Raw genomic sequence first — 21,263 nt, 5'->3', positions numbered from 1 at the left:
CGCATGTTTTGGATGTCTCATTTCAAGGTCAAGGTCACACTTAGGGGTCAAAGGTCATATGAGTGTGTTTCGTGTCCGGTCTGTAACTCTTGAATTGCTTGAAGGATTTCAGAGAAACTTGGCTCAAATGTTCACCACACTGAGACCACGTGCAGAGCGCTTGTTATGAATGACTAGCTTCAAGGTCGAGGTCACACTTAGGAGTGAAAGGTCATATATGACTTTGCTGTGTCTGCTCTGTAACTATTGAACTGCTTGAAGGATTTCAAAGAAACTTGGCACAAATGTTCACCACACTGAGGCGACGTGCTGAGTGCATGTTTTGGATGACTCGCTTCAAGGTCAAGGTCACACTAAGGGGTCAAAGGTCATATATGACTGCTTTGTGTATATTGCTGTGCATTGCAATGCTCTTATTTTTATTTGGCAGATCCCTTTTTGTTCTCTTACAATAATTATGCCCCCCTTCGAAGATGTTTTGCAGATGTCGGTCGGTAGGTCGATCGGTCTGTCGGTCGGTCGGTCGGAAAGTAGACCAATCCGTTTCCGCATGATAACTCAAGAACACTTGGGCCTAGGATCATGAAAGTTGATAGGGAGGTTGGTAATGACCAGCAGATGACCCCTATTGATTTTGAGGTCAGTATGTTAAAGGTCAAGGTCACAGTGACCCTGAACAGTAAAACGGTTTCCGGATGATAACTCAAGAACGCTTAGGCCTAGGGTCACGAAAGTTGATAGGGAGGTTGATCATGACCAGCAGATGACCCCTATTGATTATGAGGTCAGTATGTCAAAGATCAAGGACACAGTGACCTTGCATAGTAAAACGGTTTCCGGATGATAACTCAAAAACACTTTGGCTTAGGATCATGAAAGTTGATAGGGAGGTCGGTAATGACCAGCAGATGACCCCAATTGATTTTGAGATCAGTATATTAAAGGTCAAGGTCACAGTGAACCTGAACAGTGAAACGGTTTCCGGATGATAACTCAAGAACGCTTAGGCCTAGGGTCACGAATGTTGATAGGGAGGTTGGTCATGACCAGCAGATGACCCTTATTGATTTTGAGGTCAGTATGTTAAAGGTCAAGGTCACAGTGCCCCTGAATAGTAAAACGGTTTCCGGATGATAACTCAAGAACACTCGGGCATAGGATCATGAAAGTTGATAGGGAGGTCGGTAATGACCAGCAGATGACCCCTATTGATTTTGAGATCAGTATGTTGAAGGTCAAGGTCACAGTGACCCCGAACAGTAAAACGGTTTCCGGATGATAACTCAAGAACGCTTAGGCCTAGGGTCACGAAAGTTGATAGGGAGGTTGATCATGACCAGCAAATGACCCCTATAGATTTTGAGGTCAGTATGTCAAAGGTCAAGGTCACAGTGACCAGGAACAATAAAATGGTTTCCAGGCAATAACTCAAGAACGCTTGGGCCTAGTGTCAGGAAAATTGATAATTAGGTTGGCCATGACCAGCAGATGACCCCTATTAATTTTGAGGTCATTAGGTCAAAGGTCAAGGTCACATTGGCCAGGAACAGTTAAGTGGTTTCTGATCTTCTTGTCCAAAACCATAGGGCCTAGGGCTTTGATATTTGGTATGTAGCAAAATCTAGTGGTCCTCTACCAAGATTTTTCAGATTATTTCCCTGGGTCAAATATGGCCCCACCCCTGGGGTCACATGGTTTATATAGACTTATATAGGAAAAAAATTTGAAAAACCTCTTGTCCAAAACCACAGGGCCTAGGGCTTTGATATTTTGTATATGACATCATCTAGTGGTCCTCTACTAAGATTGTTCAAATTATTCCCCTAGGGTCAAATATGGCTCCGCCCTAGGGGTCACATGCTTTACATAGACTTAAATAGGGAAAATATTCTTGTCCAAACCACAAAGACTATGGCTTTGATATTTTGTAATGTAGCATCATTTAGTGGTTCTCTACCAAGTTTGTTCAAATTATCCCTCTAGGGTCAAATGTGGCCCCGCCCCAGGGGTCATATGGTTCATATAGACTTATATAAGGAAAAACTTAGAATCTTCATGGCCATAACTAAGTACATCATTCAAATTTGGACCACATGTATAGTTTTGAATGGCAAGATGAACCTTGACATGAGTTGACCTTGATCTTGACCTAGTGACCTACTTTCACATTTCTGTAGCTACAGCCTTCAAATTTGGACCACATGCATAGGTTTGTGTACCGAAAAAAACTTTGACCTTGTTATTGATCTAGTGACCTACTTTCACATTTTTGAAGGTACAGGCTTCAAATTTGGACCACTTGTATAGTTTTGTGTTCCGAAATAAAATTTGACCTTTATTTTGACCTAGTGACCTACTTTTACATTTCTGAAGCTACAGGCTTCAAATTTAGACCGCATGCATATTTTTGTGTTCTGAATTGAAATTTGACATTGATTTTTACCTATTACCTACTTTCACATTTCTGAAGGTACAGCCTCCAAATTTGAAGCACATGCATAGTTCTGTCTACCGAAATGAACATTGACCTTGAAATTGATCTAGTGACCTGCTTTCACATTTCTCAAGCCACAGTTTTCAAATTTGGACCACATACACATTGTTTTGTACCGAAATGAAGTTTGACCTTGATTTTGACCTTGAGCTTTTCTTGAAATTTGGAACCTTCAAAAATGGCTCAGTGGATGGCGCCAAGATCACTCTATAATCTCTTGTTAGGTTAAAGGTCAAGGTCAGATTAAACCAGAATGGTAGAACTTTTGTTTACAGTGAGCATATAATTTCTGTTCCTTGTGCAATTACTAATTGCATCAAGGGGGGTATTTCGTGTTTGACGAGCTCTTGTTTTTATTTTTAATTACTTCCCTTTTGTGTTGCTATAAATAGCTTATTTTGAAACTTTTTTTTTATTGGCAGTAGGGAAAAACCGAGACCACTTTTCTGTGGTACAACATTGATGGTACATCCAATTTTTAGATGTATTTTGACATAACTTTACCAGGTAAGAATTTTTTTGTGGACTTTGAAAATTTTTTTTTTGGAATTTCTTCTTTTTCTTGTTCCTGTACTTTGGGCTTCAACAATCAAGTTCATTAAATTTAGGGCGTATATTGCCCCACTTGGCGGCGCTCTTGTTCAATGTTGGAGTGAGAATTCTATCTCATTAAATCCTTTTACTTGAGGCACCCTAGAAAAAAATGATACTGACAGTTTTAGTTTGTATTTTATAATTGTTAGCAAATAGTTAGACGTTTCTTTCATCAAAATTAATGGTAAAATAAATTCTGTGCAAACATTTTGGACAATGGCCATCACTTTGAAATTTGTCTCTACTTGATCTTGAGGAAATATCATAAATTATGCAAAATTTATAACAAAGCTTTAAGAATATACCAAGCAAATGCCATTTTTTATACATTTCTATTAGGTATCTAATACCGTAAGGATGGACCCAGATAATCGTAACCAGTATAAAATGAATTAGTTGCATTTAACTGTGTACTTATATATGTAACAGGTTGCAAGCTGCAGAACAGAGAAGGAAAGAACTGTATGCTAAACAAGGACGTGGAAATCAATTTACATCTAGAGAGGACCGAGATACCTGGATCAAGAATGAACTGAAGTCTCTCAACAAAGCAATTAAAGATAAAGAGGAGCAGGTCTGTTTACAAATAGCTGAAAGTCACCCTGGCCCCCCCCCCCCCCCCCCGAAACTTATATATGTAAGAACATGCCTACTTCAATACTTGATGGACCTTCATTAAACTTTGTCTGTAGCATCATTGTAAGGTCCTCTCTTCTTTTTGTTCAAGTTGGAGCACTTGGCCCCTTGTGGGGACTCCTGGAGCTAAAAATAAAATACCCTCAAAGACCTTCTCATGAAGGGCTTGATGGATATTCATTAAAGTCTGTAGCATCCTTGTAAGGTCCTCTAATTTGTTTGCTTGACCTGTTTTTAGCTCACCTGAGCTTTTCTTTAAAAGAATCTCTGAAACCATTTGGTGGAATTTAATTTTGATTTGCCAAATATTTTCCCCCACTATAAATTTTTTTAATACAATCATTTGAAAGCGGTGTGTTTACAGAAATTAACAAATAAGGATAATAAGTACAAACATGTAAGCTAAGAAAAATCAAGCTTTTTAACTGGATGACTGTCCTTGTATATGCAGGGGATGTGCACTTCAAAGTTATGTTACTTGACACTGGTTTCTTAAGGTCAAAGCACCGGCCCTAGAGGCTAGCTGACCTTGGTGGTTGGATAGTGTTATCAGTGGTCTCATTGAATAGTGAGTGTAAAGCTGCCTTCCAGTTACTGATTAGAATAGAGTTCCCCAAATTAGACAGGTGTGTCCCATCTGTATGGAATAAGTTCACTTCCTTAGCAGAGATATGACTGTCATTGTTAATGTATTTACCACCATTTGTAAGAATAAAATGCTTGATAGCAGCGTTCACTCTAGTATGCTTTTTCTCAGTTTTTTTGTCAGCGCCTAGAGGTGCAAAATGCCAATAACGTCTCTGAATGATGGACGACCATATTATTATAGTGTCACAAAAAAGTGCTTGGTACCGCAAGATGGAACACTTGATTTTCTCTGTCAGAGTATTACCTGAGATACCGTCCAATGTCAAATAATTAGAGCCACAATGGATCATTATGAGTTGTGGCATTGGCGTTTCTTTCAACATTGAGTCCATAAGATTATCTAGCTCATCCATGTTGATGCCTCTGCATGTTCAGCTTTGTGAGTCCAAGTTGTGAGTCACCATGCTTTGCTGCTCGTTCAGCCCAAGGTACAATTGAGGACCCCACTATCCAGAGACATTGGTGACCTGAAATAATTTGGGGACAGTTAGAATTTGAATGGTTGACTTGAAAATAGGACAATATGTAATGTAGTTTGGTGGAATGGGAAAGGAGCTTAGGAGGTTAATCTGATGTATCGAGTGAAAGCCTCACTTCCACCAACCCATCAGGCACCCCTTTGTTGTGAAGGTAGGTTGCTCCACCAGTTCGGAAGCTGTGAGATCTGACATGACCTGGTGCGTTTATGAAATGCAAAGCCTTCTGCAAAACCGAGCAGAACTGGTACTTTGTAAGTGGCTTTGTATTGAAGTGGATGAAAAGGTTACTGCTGCCTGAATTAGGGTGGTTATTTAGATACTTAGATAAACTATCAACAGGACAATAGATGCCACCTTTAGCTTCAATTTATAGAGTGACTGACAAACCAAGTTGGTAAGTTTTTGACCATCAAATCCGTAAGAGGACCATGTTGCTAGACACATGTACATCACTAACCTTGTCTTGATGCTGGGTGCAGTGAACTCACTAACACGTAACAATCCAAAAAATGCCAAAGAGAAAGCTATGGTGAACAAAACCTGTTCATATGTACTGGTGCATATGTTTTTCTGGCTGGCAATTATTTTGCTAAGCAAGGGAAGTGTTATTGGAGCCCTGAGATCATTGACCTGCCCCCCTTGTATACAGCGTAGACCTTCAACTGCCTTAACCACCAAGAAAGATTTTGTTGGGTCCATCAGACCCCGGAATTTGTGGGTATGACTGATTTGCGATATGTAAGTGGAAAGGGAAGATGCAAAAAGACTTTGATGGGAGCAGTAAGCGATAAAAAGTAGGGAGATCTTTTACAGGGACGGGCCAGACGTCTGGTAAATGATAATTAACTCTTAAAAGTTGGATAACTTTTGAATGCTTGTAGCATGGTTGCCACCGGACTGGTAATTAAAAGTTGTGTTAGACAATCTAGATGTTCCAGAGGTGGGATGGAATCTGCGTGGGTTGCCATTTGTGTCTGGTGCTGCCCGTCTGAATCTGCCTCACTGCGAACGAGAAAGTGCATCTGTGATTACATTCTTACTTAAAGGGATGAAAGTAGCCTTAACTGAGATATTGTGAGTTAACATAACCAACACTAGAACTGATGCCTGACCAGATTCATAACTCTCTCGGATTTGTATGTTTGAGATGTAATAATGTGTTACTATGACAACTGGTTATCGATGCGGAATAGTACTTTCTTATTGCAAAATGATTCTGACCATGTGACAATGGCTGCCACAACTGGAAATAACTCTAAGAGGGTCATATCCCGGGTCAGGCCTTCTTCAACCCAATGGCCCATAAGCCCTGTGACCAATGACCCATGAAATAGATTCCAAACCCCCCAGTATTGCCGCCAGCACTGTCGGTATACAATTGAAGAGTGTCGTTTGAGAGCCAAATGGAGTCGGCTATCAAGGTTATTCCATTGTAGGACTGTAGGAAGTGTAACCAGAGACCAAGATCTTTTTAGCTCACCTGTCACAAAGTGACAAGGTGAGCTTTTGTGATCGCGCAGTGTCCGTCGTCCGTCCGTCCGTCAGTGCGTGCGTCCGTCCGTCCGTAAACTTTTGCTTGTGACCACTCTAGAGGTCACATTTTTCATGGGATCTTTATGAAAGTTGGTCAGAATGTTCATCTTGATGATGTCTAGGTCAAGTTCGAAACTGGGTCACGTGCCGTCAAAAACTAGGTCAGTAGGTCTAAAAATAGAAAAACCTTGTGACCTCTCTAGAGGCCATATATTTCAAAATATCTTCATTAAAATTGGTCAGAATGTTCACCTTGATGATATCTAGGTCAAGTTTGAAACTGGGTCACGTGCCTTCAAAAACTAGGTCAGTAGGTCTAAAAATAGAAAAACCTTGTGACCTCTCTAGAGGCCATATATTTCACAAGATCTTCATGAAAATTGGTCAGAACGTTCACCTTGATGATATCTAGGTCAAGTTCAAAACTGGGTCACGTGCCGTCAAAAAATAGGTCAGTAGGTCAAATAGTAGAAAAACCTTGTGACCTCTCTAAAGGCCATATTTTTCATGGGATCTGTATGAAAGTTGGTCTGAATGATCACCTTGATGATATCTAGGTCAAGTTCGAAACTGGGTCACGTGCGGTCAAAAACTAGGTCAGTAGGTCTAAAAATAGAAAAACCTTGTTACCTCTCTAGAGGCCATATATTTCATGAGATCTTCATGAAAATTGGTCAGAATGTTCATCTTGATGATATCTAGGTCAAGTTCGAAACTTGGTCACGTGCGGTAAAAAACTAGGTCAGTAGGTCTAAAATTATTAAAATCTTTTGACCTCTCTAGAGGCCATATATTTCAATGGATCTTCATGAAAATTGATCTGATTGTTCACCTTGATGATATCTAGGTCATTTTCGAAACTGGGTCACATGCGGTCAAAAACTGGGCCAGTAGGTATAAAAATAGAAAAACCTTGTGACCTCTCTAGAGGCCATATTTTTCATGGGATCTGTATGAAAATTGGTCTGACTGTTCATCTTGATGATATCTAGGTCAAGTTCGAAACTGGGTCAACTGCGGTCAAAAACTAGGTCAGTAGGTCTAAAAATAGAAAAACTTTGTGACCTCTCTAGAGGCCATACTTGTGAATGGATCTTCATGAAAATTGGTCAGAATGTTCACCTTGATGATATCTAGGTCAAGTTTGAAACTGGGTCACGTGCCTTAAAAAACTAGGTCAGTAGGTCAAATAATAAAAAAAACCTTGTGACCTCTCTAGAGGCCATACTTTTCATGGGATCTGTATGAAAGTTGGTCTGAATGTTCATCTTGATGATATCTAGGAAGTTTGAAACTGGGTCACGTGCAGTAAAAAACTAGGTCAGTAGGTCTAAAATTATTAGAATCTTTTGACCTCTCTAGAGGCCATATATTTCAATGGATCTTCATGAAAATTGATCTGAATGTTCACCTTGATGGTATCTAGGTCAGTTTCGAAACCGGGTCACGTGCGGTCAAAAACTAGGCCAGTAGGTATAAAAAAATAGAAAAACCTTGTGACCTCTCTAGAGGCGATATTTTTCATGAGATCTTCATGAAAATTAGTGAGAATGTTCACCTTGATGATATCTAGGTAAAGTTCAAAACAGGGTCACGTACCTTTGAAAACTAGGTCAATAGGTCAAATAATAGAAAAACCTTGTTACCTCTCTAGAGTCCATATTTTTCAATGGATCTTCATGAAAATTGGTCAGAATTTTTATCTTGATAATACCTAGGTCAAGTTCAAAACTAAGTCACTATGTCAAATAATAGAAAAAATGACGTCATACTCAAAACTGGGTCATGTGGGAAGAGGTGAGCGATTCAGGACCATCATGGTCCTCTTGTTTAACATATTAACCGAAACCCGTATTTTGTGGTGCTTTTTAGCTCACCTGTCACATAGTGACAAGGTGAGCTTTTGTGATCCCCCTTCGTTCGTCGTCCGACGTCCGTCCGTCCGTCTGTCAGCAATTTCTTGTCTGCACGATAGTGGTTTCATTTATAATTTTATTTTAACCAAACTTGCACACAACTTGTATCAGCATAAGATCTCGGTTCCTTTCTTGAACTGGCCAGATCCCATTATGGATTCCAGAGTTATGGCCCCTGAAAGGGCCAAAATCAGCTATTTTGACCTTGTCTGCACAATAGCAGCTTTATTATGTCTCCCCCAGGAGACATATTGTTTTTGCCCTGTCCGTCCGTCCGTCCGTCCATCCGTCCGTACGTCACACTTCATTTCCGAGCAATAACTGGAGAACCATTTGACCTAGAACCTTCAAACTTCATAGGGTTGTAGGGTTGCTGGAGTAGACGACCCCTATTGTTTTTGGGGTCACTCCGTCAAAGGTCAAGGTCACAGGGGCCTGGACATTGAAAACCATTTCCGATCAATAACTAGAGAACCACTTGACCCAGAATGTTGAAACTTCATAGGATGATTGGTCATGAAGAGTAGATGACCCCTATTGATTTTGGGGTCACTCCATCAAAGGTCAAGGTCACAGGGGCCTGAACATTGAAAACCATTTCCAATCAATAACTAGAGAACCACTTGACCCAGAATGTTGAAACTTCATAGGATGATTGATCATGAAGAGTAGATGACCCCTATTGATTTTGGGGTCACTCCGTCAAAGGTCAAGGTCACAGGGGCCTGAACATTGAAAACCATTTCCAATCAATAACTAGAGAACCACTTGACCCCGAATGTTGAAACTTCATAGGATGATTGGTCATGAAGAGTAGATGACCCCTATTGATTTTGGGGTCACTCCGTCAAAGGTCAAGGTCACAGGGGCCTGAACATTGAAAACCACTTCCAATCAATAACTAGAGAACCACTTGACCCAGAATGTTGAAACTTCATAGGATGATTGGTCATGCAGAGTAGATGACCCCTATCGATTTTGGGGTCACTCTGTGAAAGGTCAAGGTCACAGGGGCCCGAAAATTGAAAACCTTTTCCGGTCAGTAACTTGAGAACCAGTTGACCCAGAATGATGAAACTTCCTAGGATGATTGGTCATGCAGAGTAGATGACCCCTAACAATTTTAGGGTCACTCTGTTAAAGGTCAAGGCCACAGGGGCCTGAACATGGAAAACCATTTCCAATCAATAACTTGAGAACCTCTCGACCCAGAATGTTGAAACTTCATAGGATGATTGTTCATGCAGAGTAAATGACCCCTATTGTTTTTTGGGGTCACTCCGTTAAAGGTCAAGGTCACAGGGGCCTGAACATTGATAACCAGTTCCGATCAATAACTTGAGAACCACTTGACCCAGAATGTTGAAACTTCATAGGATGATTGAACATGCAGAGTAGATGACCCCTATTGATTTTGGGGTCAGTCTATTAAAGGTCAAGGTCACAGTGGCCTGTTCATGTAAAATCATTTTTTGGAAATAACTAGAGAACCACTTGACCTACAATGTTGAAACTTCATAGGATGATTGGACATGCAGAGTAGATGACCCCTATTTATTTTGAGGTCACTTGATCAAAGGTCAAGGTCACAGGAGCCTGAACAGTGACTTGAGAACCACTAGGCCAAAAGTGTTGAAATTTAGCGGGATGACTGGACATGCCAAGTAGATGATCCCTATTGCAGCCAACCATCAGTGTCTCTTTGACTTTCGCTCCTGACCCCTATTGACTTCTTGCCTATAGGACTTTGCATTGGGGGAGACATGCGCTTTTTTACAAAAGCATTTTCTAGTTTATGATTAGATTTTTACCAAACTGGCACACAACTTGTATCACCATAAGATCTTGGTTCCTTTCTTGAACTGGCCAGATTCCATTATGGGATCCAGAGTTACGGCCCCTGAAAGGGCCAGAATTAGCTATTTTGACCTTGTCTGCACAATAGCAGCTTCATTTATGATTTGATTTTAACCAGACTTGCACACAACTTGTATCACTATAAGATCTTGGTTCCTTTCTTGAACTGGCTAGATTCCATTATGGGTTATAGAGTTATGGCCCCTGAAAGGGCCAGAATTAGCTCTTTAGACCTTGTCTGCACAATAGCAGCTTCATTTATGATTTGAATTTAATCAAACTTGTACAAAACTTGTGTTGCCATAAGATCTCAGTTCCTTTATTGAACCGGCCAGATCCCATAATGGGTTCCAGAGTTATGGCCCCTGAAAGGGCCAGAATTAGCTATTTTGACCTTGTCTGCATAGTAGCAACTTCATTTATGATTTGATTTTAACCAAACTTGCACACAACTTGTATCACCACAAGATCCTGTTTCTTTCTTCAACTGGCCAGATCCCATAATGGGTTCCAGAGTTATGGCCCCTGAAAGGGCCAGAATTAGCTATTTTGACCTTGTCTGCACAGTAGCAACTTCATTTATGATTTGATTTTAACCAAACTTGCACACAACTTGTATCACCACAAGATCTTGTTTCTTTCTTCAACTGGCCAGATTCCTTCATGGGTTCCAGAGTTATGGCCCCTGAAAGGTCCAAAATTGGCTATTTTGGCTTTTGCAGCCATATAGAGACTTCATTTATGGTCTCTTTTTATACAAACTTCCAAAATATCTTCAACAACAATAAATCTTGGATTCCATGACAAATCAGATCCAATCGTAGGTTAATTTATATCTGATTATCTCCCCCGATTGTAGTCAAAATGGATTTATATCAGTAAGTACTTATAGGACTTATTTGAAATTTCATTATTGTCATTAGTTGGACTGAGCCAATCAGGGTAGATAACCATGGACTGATTTTATGTCAAATTACCTCCCTTAATTTCAAATTAAAATGGGTATATCTCCGTAACTAATGAAGATACTGATCTGAAATTTCATTTATGTCAACAGATTTATTTGGCAGATCCTTCTTTTGTTCACTTTCAACAGTTTTCTTTTTAATTACTTCCCTTTTACGTTACTATAAATAGCTCATTTTTAGTAACTTTTTTATTATTGGCCGTAGGGAAAAACCGAGACCACTTTTCTGTGGTACAACATGGATGTTACCTCCAATTTTTATGCCCCCAAAGGGAGGCATATAGTTTTTGAACCGTCTGTCGGTCTGTCAGTCTGTCGGTCTGTCAGTCTGTCCACAATTTACGTGTCCGGTCCATATCTTTGTCATCGATGGATGGATTTTCAAATAACTTGGCATGAATGTGTACCACAGTAAGACGACGTGTCGCGCTCAAGACCCAGGTCCGTAGCTCAAAGGTCAAGGTCACACTTAGACATTAAAGGATAGTGCATTGATGGGCGTGTCCGGTCCATATCTTTGTCATCGATGGATGGATTTTCAAATAACTTGGCATGAATGTGTACCACAGTAAGACGACATGTCGCGCGCAAGACCCAGGTCCGTAGCTCAAAGGTCAAGGTCACACTTAGACATTAAAGGATAGTGCATTGATGGGCGTGTCCGGTCCATATCTTTGTCATCCATGGATGGATTTTCAAATAACTTGGCATGAATGTGTACCACTGTAAGATGACGTGTCGCACGCAAGACCCAGGTCCGTAGCTCAAAGGTCAAGGTCACACTTAGACGTTAAAGGTCATTTTTCATGATAGTGCATTGATAGGCATGTCCGGTCCAAATCTTTGTCATTCATGCATGGATTTTAAAATAACTACGCATGAATGTGTGACACAGTAAGACGACGTGTCGCGCGCAAGACCCAGTTCCATAGGTCAAAGGTCTTAAACTCTAACATCAGCCATAACTATATATTCATTCAAAGTGCCATCGGGGGCATGTGTCATCCTATGGAGACAGCTCTTGTTAGGTGTATTTTGACATATCTGTACCTTTTAAGAATTTTTTTTTCTTTTTGGTTAAATTTCTTTCCTTTGTTGTTCCTGTCCTTTGGACTTAGATATTTTATCTGAGGACCTTCTTGTTCTCAAGTGCAATGATAACAGGTGAGCGATATAGGGCAATCATGGCCCTCTTGTTTTTTATCCCCACTGTGGAGTTAATAAGCCTTCTACAGAATGCGCGTCCTGGTGCGATTACTTTGCACGCAAAGTTTAAGGAGCATAGCAGGGACTGCATATCTTTTAGGGAAATCTTCTTAGCATTTATAGCTATTATTTTTTGTGCCAGTTTTAAGAGCTTGTCAGTAGGTAACGGCATTGTCATCTGGACAGTATCAAATTCAACCCCTAGGTAGACTATACATGTTGATGGAGCACAAGTTTTGTCAAGTGCAACTGGGACCCCAAATTTTTGACAAGTATTTTTTAAAAGATTGCACAGTATATCCTGGTTAGCAAGACCTATTTGACTCACCAGAAAGGAAGTCATCGAGATAGTGGATGATGTCTGAGTTGTGACTAGCAGCAGCTACTGCCAGTGTAAAAAAGTGGCAAATTTTTCCAAGAGAGCACAGCTAATTGAAGACACAAAAGGCAGCATTTTATCTTAAAAATAATATTTAACCATCTTGCCTTTTAAGTTGACCAATACTTTGAAACTGAGCAGATCAAAGTCTGCTGGGGAAATTGGGAGAAGGCGGAAAGCAGATTTTACATCAGATTTGCTTAGTAGCGCCCCCTGGCCAAGGCTGGATACCATATCAGCAGCTTGATCAATGGTGGAGTAAGATACTGAGCAAAGATGTTCATCGATAAAGTCATTTGTAGACTTATTTCTGGGGTATGAAAAGTGGTGAATAAGGCGGTAGTCACCGCCTTTCTTAGGAACTAAACCTACTGAAGAAATTTGTAATGTTGTAAAGGGAATCTTGAGGAATGGGCCTGCCACCCTGCCTGCATGAATTTCTTTAATAATTATGTCTCCCACCACGCCAGAAGGCCTAGAGCTGAGATATTTGACATGTAGCATTGCCTAGTGGACCTCTACAACATTTGTTCAAATGATGACCCCTGGGATCAAAATTGACCCCTCTCCAGGGATCACTTGATTTTACATAGGAAATAAACCAGAAGGCCTAGAGCTTAGATATTTGACATGTAGCATTGTCTAGTGGACCTCTACAACATTTGTTCAAATCATGACCCCCAGGGTCAAATTGGCCCCGCCCCATGGGGTTACTTGATTGTACATAGAAAAATCTTCAAAATTTTCTAAAAATAAACCAGAAGGTCTAGACCTTAGATATTTGACATGTGGCATTGCCTAGTAGACCTCTACAAAATTTGTTCAAATCATGACCCCCGGGGTAAAATTGGCCCCGCCCCAGGGGTTACTTGGTTGTACATGGAAAATCTTCCAAAAAAATTCTAAAAATCGTCATTTTGACATTTGAAACATATTACTCAGGTGAGCGATCCAGGGTCATCATGACCCTCTTGTTTAAGATACAGCCTTGAAATTTTGATGACATACACAGTTTTGCACACAAATTGTAAAACTGAATTTCATTGACCATGAATGTGACCTACTGACTTTCTTAATATTTTATCATCAGTTTGACATTTGAAACATGTAGCTCATGTTACTCAGGTGAGCGATCCAGGGTCATCATGACCCTCTTGTTATTCTTGTCTGCACTCTAAGACAAACATTTCTCATCCAATCTTCACCAAACTTGAACAAAATGTGTATGACCATAAGACCTTGGCTAAGTTTGATAAATAGCCAAATCGGTTTAGGCACTTTGGAGTTATGATCCTTGAATTACTGATAATCAACATTTTTACTCTTGTCCGCACTATAAGTTGAACATTTCTCCGATCATCACCAAACTTAAACAAAATGTGTTTGACCATAAGACCTCGGCCAAGTTCGATAACTAGCCAAATCGGTACAGGCATTTTGGATTTATGGCCCTTGAATTACTGAAAAACAGCCTTTTTACTCTTGTCCGCTCTCTAAGTCAGACATTTCTCATCCAATCTTCACCAAACTTGAACAAAATGTGTATGACCATAAGACCTTGGCCAAGTTCGATAAATAGCCAAATCGGTTTAGGCTTTTTGGAGTTATGGCCCTTGAATTACCAAAAATCGACCTTTTTACTTTTGTCCGCGCTCTAAGTTGAACATTTTTCATCCTATCATCACCAAACTTGAACAAAATGTGTTTGACCATAAGTCCTCAATCAAGTTAGATAACTTTCTAAATCGGACCTGGCATTTTGGAATTATGGCCCTTGAATTACCGAAAATCGACCTTTTCATTATGCCCCCGAAGGGAGGCATATTAGATTTCAACTGTCCGTTCATTAGTTCGTTCGTTCGTTCGTTAGTCACAACGTTAACTTTTTGTATGAAGGCACTTTACTCGCGAACCACTGCACCCAGGACCTTCAAACTTCACATGCTGATAGTACTTATTGAGTACACCACCCCTACTGACTGGGGTCACCAGGTCAAAGGACAAGGTCACAGGGGCCAACGTTAACTTTTACTCGCGAACCACTGCACCCAGGACCTTTAAACTTCACGTGCTGATAGTATTTATTGAGTACACCACCCCTACTGACTTTGGGGTCACCAGGTCAAAGGTCAAGGTCACAGGGGCCAACGTTAACTTTTTGCATGAAGGCACTTTACTCGCGAACCACTGCACCCAGGACCTTCAAACTTCACATGCTGATAGTACTTATTGAGTGCACCACCCCTACTGACTTTGGGGTCACCAGGTCAAAGGTCAAGGTCACAGGGGCCAACGTTAACTTTTTGCATGAAGGCACTTTACTCGCGAACCACTGCACCCAGGACCTTCAAACTTTACATGCTGATAGTACTTATTGAGTACACCACCCCTACTGACTTTGGGGTCACTAGGTCAAAGATCAAGGTCACAGGGGCCAACGTTAACTTTTTGCATGAAGGCATTTTACTTGTGAACCACTGCACCCAGTACCTTCAAACTTCACATGCTGATAGTACTTATTGAGTACACCACCCCTACTGACTTTGGTGTCACAGGTCAAAGGTCAAGGTCACAGGGGCCAATGTTAACTTTTTGTATGAAGGCACTTTACTCGCGAACCACTGCACCCAGGACCTTCAAACTTCACATGCTGATAGTACTTATTGAGTACACCATTCTTACTCACTTTGGGGTCACCAGGTCAAAGGTCAAGGTCACAGGGGCCAATGTTAACTTTTTGCATGAAAGGCACTTTACATGCAAACCACTTCATTCAGGACCTTCAAACTTCACATGCTGATAGTACTTATTGAGTACACCATCCCTACTGACTTTGGGGTCTCAAGGTCAAAGGTCAAGGTGCTGCGGGGGCATTTGTCACCATTAGTGACAGCTCTTGTTACTCTTGTACACACTTTAAGTTAAACATTTCTCATCTGATCTTCACTAAAGTTTTTGACTATAACTCCTCGAAAATGGGTCATCTCGGGTCAAAAACTAGGTCACTAGGTTAAATCAGAAAAAACCTTGTGTATACGATAGAGGCTGTATTTTTCAATTAATCTTCATGAATTTTGGTCAGAATGATAACCTTGATGAAATCTAGGCCGAGTTTGAAAATGGGTCATCTCGGATCAAGAACTAGGTCACTAGGTCAAATCAAAGAGAAACCTTGTGTATGCGATAGAGGCTGTATTTTTCAATTAATCTTCATGAATATTGGTCAAAATGATTGCCTTGATGAAATCTAGGCCGAGTTCGAAAATGGGTCATCTGGGGTCAAAAACTAGGTCACTAGGTCAAATCAAAGAAAAACCTTGTGTATGCGATAGAGGCTGTATTTTTCAATTGATCTTCATGACATTTGGTCAGAATGATTGCATTGATGAACTATAGGTCAGATTTGAATATGGGTCATCTGGGGTCAAAAACTAGGTCACTAGGTCAAATCTAAGAAAAACATTGTGTATGCGATAGAGGCTATATTTTTTGATTGATCTTCCTGAAATTAAGTCAGAATGATTGCCTTGATGAAATCTAGGTCAAGTTTGAATATTGGTCATCTGAGGTCAAAAACTAGGTCACTGGGTAAAATTAAAGAAAAACCTTATGTATGCGATAGAGGCTGTATTTTTCAGTTGATATTCATGAAATTTCCTCAGAATGATTGCCTTGATTAAATCTATGTTGAGTTTGATTATGGGTCATCGGACTCAAAAAGTAGGTCACTAGGTCAAATCAAAGAAAACCCTTCTGTATGCGATAGAGGCTGTATTTGTCAATTAATCTTCATGAAATTTGGTCAGAATGATTGCTTTGATGTAATCTAGGTCAAGTTTAATTATGGGTCATCTGGGTCAAAAAGTAGGTCACTAGGTTAAATCAAAGAAAAACCTTGTGTATGCGATAGCGGCTGTATTTTTCAACTGATCTTTATGAAATTTTGTCAGAATGATAGCATTGATGAAATCTAGGTCAAGGTCAAATACGAGTCATCTGGGTTTAAAAACTAGGTCACTAAGTCAAATCAAGGAAAAAACCTTGTGTATGCAATAGGGACTGCATTTTACACTGGATTTCATAAGATTTGGTCAGAATGGTTGGCTTGATGAAGTCTAGGTCAAGTTCAAATATGGGTAGTCTGGGGTCAAAAACTAGGTCACTAGGTCAAATCAAAGAAAATACTTATTTATACTCAAGATTTTTTGCTCCAATTTTAATGATAATTGGTCAGAATATATTTTTCCATGAAATCATTAGGTCCAACATGTTTACACTAGCTGTTATGGTGTGTTTCTCAGGTGAGCGACCTAGGGCCATCTTGGCGTTCTTGTTTTTTTCTTTTTGGTTAAATTTCTTCCCTTTGTTGTTCCTGCCCTTTGGACTTAGATATTTTTTCAGAGGACCTTCTTGTCCTCAAGTGCAATGATAACAGGTGAGCAATTTAGGGCCATCGTGGCCCTCTTGTTTGACCTTCTTGTCCTTAAGTGCAATGATAACAGGTGAGCGATATAGGGCCATTTTGGCCCTCTTGTTTATTATTAGCCGTAGGGAAAAACTGAGACCACTTTTCACATGGATGGTACCGCCAATTTTTAGGTGTATTTTGACATATCTGTACCTTGTAAGAATTTTTATGTCTCCCCCAGGAGACATATCGTTTTTGCCCTGTCCGTCCGTCTGTACGTCACACTTCATTTCCGAGCAATAACTGGAGAACCATTTGACCTAGAACCTTCAAACTTCATAGGGTTGTAGGGCTGCTGAAGTAGACGACCCCTATTGTTTTTGGGGTCACTCCGTCAAAGGTCAAGGTCACAGGGGCCTGAACATTGAAAACCATTTCCGATCAATAACTAGAGAACCACTTGACCCAGAATGTTGAAACTTCTTAGGATGATTTGCCATGAAGAGTAGATGACCCCTATTGATTTTAGGGTCACTCCGTCAAATGGTGTGTTTCTCAGGTGAGCGACCTAGGGCCATCTTGGCGTTCTTGTTTTTTTCTTTTTGGTTAAATTTCTTCCCTTTGTTGTTCCTGCCCTTTGGACTTAGATATTTTTTCAGAGGACCTTCTTGTCCTCAAGTGCAATGATAACAGGTGAGCAATTTAGGGCCATCGTGGCCCTCTTGTTTGACCTTCTTGTCCTTAAGTGCAATGATAACAGGTGAGCGATATAGGGCCATTTTGGCCCTCTTGTTTATTATTAGCCGTAGGGAAAAACTGAGACCACTTTTCACATGGATGGTACCGCCAATTTTTAGGTGTATTTTGACATATCTGTACCTTGTAAGAATTTTTATGTCTCCCCCAGGAGACATATCGTTTTTGCCCTGTCCGTCCGTCTGTACGTCACACTTCATTTCCGAGCAATAACTGGAGAACCATTTGACCTAGAACCTTCAAACTTCATAGGGTTGTAGGGCTGCTGGAGTAGACGACCCCTATTGTTTTTGGGGTCACTCCGTCAAAGGTCAAGGTCACAGGGGCCTGAACATTGAAAACCATTTCCGATCAATAACTAGAGAACCACTTGACCCAGAATGTTGAAACTTCTTAGGATGATTTGCCATGAAGAGTAGATGACCCCTATTGATTTTAGGGTCACTCCGTCAAAGGTCAAGGTCACGGGGGCCTGAACATTGAAAACCATTTCCGATCAATAACTAGAGAACCACTTGACCTGGAATGTTGAAACTTCATAGGATGATTTGTCATGAAGAGTAGATGACCCCTATTGATTTTGGGGTCACTCCATCAAAGGTCAAGGTCACAGGGGCCTGAACATTGAAAACCATTTCCGATCAATAGCTAGAGAACCACTTGACCCAGAATGTTGAAACTTCATAGGATGATTGGTCATAAAGAGTAGATGACCCCTATTGATTTTGGGGTCACTCCATCAAAGGTCAAGGTCACAGGGGCCTGAACATGGAAAACCATTTCCGATCAATAACTAGAGAACCACTTGACCCAGAATGTTGAAACTTCATAGGATGATTGTACATGCAAAGTAGATGACCCTTATTGATTTTGGGGTCACTCCATTAAAGGTCAAGGTCACAGGGGTCTGACCATTGAAAACCATATCCGGTCAGTAAGTTGAGAACCACTTGACCTAGAATGTTGAAACTTAATAGGATGATTGGTCATGCAAAGTAGATGAATCCTAACGATTTTGGGGTCACTCTGTGAAAGGTCAAGGTCACAGGGGCCTGAACATTGAAAACCATTTCCGGTCAGTAACTAGAGAACTTCTTGACCCAGAATGATGAAACTTCATAGGATGATTGATCATGCAGAGTAGATGACCCCTAACGATTTTAGGGTCACTCTGTTAAAGGTCAAGGCCACAGGGGCCTGAACATGGAAAACCATTTCCAATCAATAACTTGAAAACCTCTCGACCCAGTATGTTGAAACTTCATAGGATGATTGTTCATGCAGAGTAAATGACCCCTATTGTTTTTGGGGTCACTCTGTTAAAGGTCAAGGTCACAGGGCCCTGAACATTGATAACCAGTTCCAATTAATAACTTGAGAACCACTTGACCCAGAATGTTGAAACTTCATAGGATGATTGAACATGCAGAGTAGATGACCCCTATTGATTTTGGGGTCAGTCTATTGAAGGTCAAGGTCACAGTGGCCTGTTCATGTAAAATCATTTTTTGGAGGAAATAACTTGAGAACCACTTGACCTACAATGTTGAAACTTAATAGGATGATTGGACATGCAGAGTAGATGACCCCTATTTATTTTGAGGTCAAAAATTGTGTTACCATGGCAACATATGTATTAAGTTCCCTTTTTCTGCAATAATACTTAAAAACAACAGCTAATTTGAAATAATATTTCTAATAAGTTTAATATTTGGTAGTATAAGTATTCAGAAAAGAAATCTGAAAATTTCAGATAAAAAGTTTAAAACAGCCAGTTTAAAGACATGTTTTGTAAAGAAGGTAGTTATTGTAAGAATGAAACATTACAGTCCCTCCTTCCTCATGATTTGTTTTTCACTGGCTAGTTATAACTGATAATATTGCAGAAAGTGAACATTCTGTTACAATGAAATTATACATTGTAGCTCCCTAATTGAAATACAAATCCGTAATTTCTATGAAACATAATTTGAATTATGTTACCATGGCAACATACATACTAAATTCCTTTTTCTAAAAGTTCTTAATCAATACAACAGCTTAAGTTAAAACACTTTTCTATTAAAGTGCATATTTTGATAGCATAGCCATACATACTCAAGACTCTCTCATTACTATAACAGCATGATATACAGTTGGTTACCACGACAACATATCTAAAACATTCTTTGTGCAATAAATTGATAAAATTTTCAATCACCTCACAACTTCTGAGTCAGGGATGGGTTCATTAATTTTGAAAATAATCACATTACAATCATTTTATTATATTAAATTACAATAATTGAATTTATTTCAAGTAATTAATTAAAATTCCTATTCTTTAGACCTATTTTCAGCTTAATGAGATATAACATATATACATGTACAGTGTTAAGCATTCAAATTATCCATGTACTCAAACAAGACTGGAGTGCCACAGACTTCTGTAGCTAGTGTTCTTAGCCAATGTAATTAAGACTTTTTACCAGCTGATCCTCCTCAAAACCTGATTGTTGAAATTAAATTTCAATAATGTCAGTTTTGTCAATTTAGGCCATTTGGTAGTCATTTATACTGTACATGTAAATCATAAAGTGTAGAAGTAGACTTAAGTCGAACACATTTTGCATTAGCTCTAACAAAACCTCCACAGATGTATAGATAAATAATTTATTACATTAAAATTATAATAGGAGCCACTGGCTGCCTGTTACTTACCTAATCCCTCACAGCACATCCCAAATATGTTACATTTTCTTGGGGTCTTAAAGTAAACTGGCTGTAGTAGGGTATATGAACCTGTTGAGCATAGTCCCAGCTGTAGTGGAATGAACCATCAAAGGAACAAGGTATATTATCTGAAAGAAGATACAGTCATGTACTGCAAACATCACTAAAAATCAAAAACTGAATTTCAAATTAATAATGTGAAAGGTTTCATTAACTTACCACAAAATACTTTTAAAGTTATCATACTAAGAATCCATTTTTGAGCTATTGTGACCGCTTGATGTCCGTAGTCAGTCATGCGCCGTGCGTAGTGTGTCATGCATCAACAATTTCTAAAAAAATCTTCTTCTTGAAAACCACTGGGCAGAAAAACACCAAACTTCACAGGAATGATCCTTGGGTGGCCCCCTTTCAAATTATTCAAAGAATTGAATTCTATGCAGAACTATGGTTGCCATGGCAACTGAAAGGAAAAACTTTAAAAATCTTCTTATCCAAAACCACAGGGCCTAGGGCTTTAATATCTGGTGTGTAGCATCATCTAGTGGTCCTCTACCAAAACTGTTCAAATTATCCCCTAGGGTCAAATATGGCTCGCCCCAGGGGTCACATGGTTTATATAGAATTGTATAGGGAAAACTTTGAAAATCTTCTTGTACAAAACCACATGACCTAGGG

At 39.8% G+C, this 21,263-nt stretch overlaps 1 protein-coding gene across 1 annotated transcript in view; it reads left to right on the top strand.

Annotated features, from left to right (window-relative positions):
* The window catches only part of LOC123546154 (structural maintenance of chromosomes protein 3-like), a 446,003-nt gene that overhangs the window by 144,914 nt on the left and 279,826 nt on the right, over window positions 1-21,263 (top strand). The window contains exon 12 of the mRNA XM_053551316.1: window positions 3,518-3,662. Coding sequence (XP_053407291.1) covers window positions 3,518-3,662 — 145 coding nt within the window. The remainder of the gene's footprint in view (window positions 1-3,517; window positions 3,663-21,263) is intronic.

Source organism: Mercenaria mercenaria, chromosome 9 (genome assembly GCF_021730395.1).
Source record: "Mercenaria mercenaria strain notata chromosome 9, MADL_Memer_1, whole genome shotgun sequence".
NCBI classification, from domain to species: Eukaryota; Metazoa; Mollusca; class Bivalvia; order Venerida; family Veneridae; genus Mercenaria; species Mercenaria mercenaria.
The sequence above is the reverse complement of the archived record's forward strand: the minus strand, read 5'-3'. Positions and strand labels throughout refer to the sequence as shown.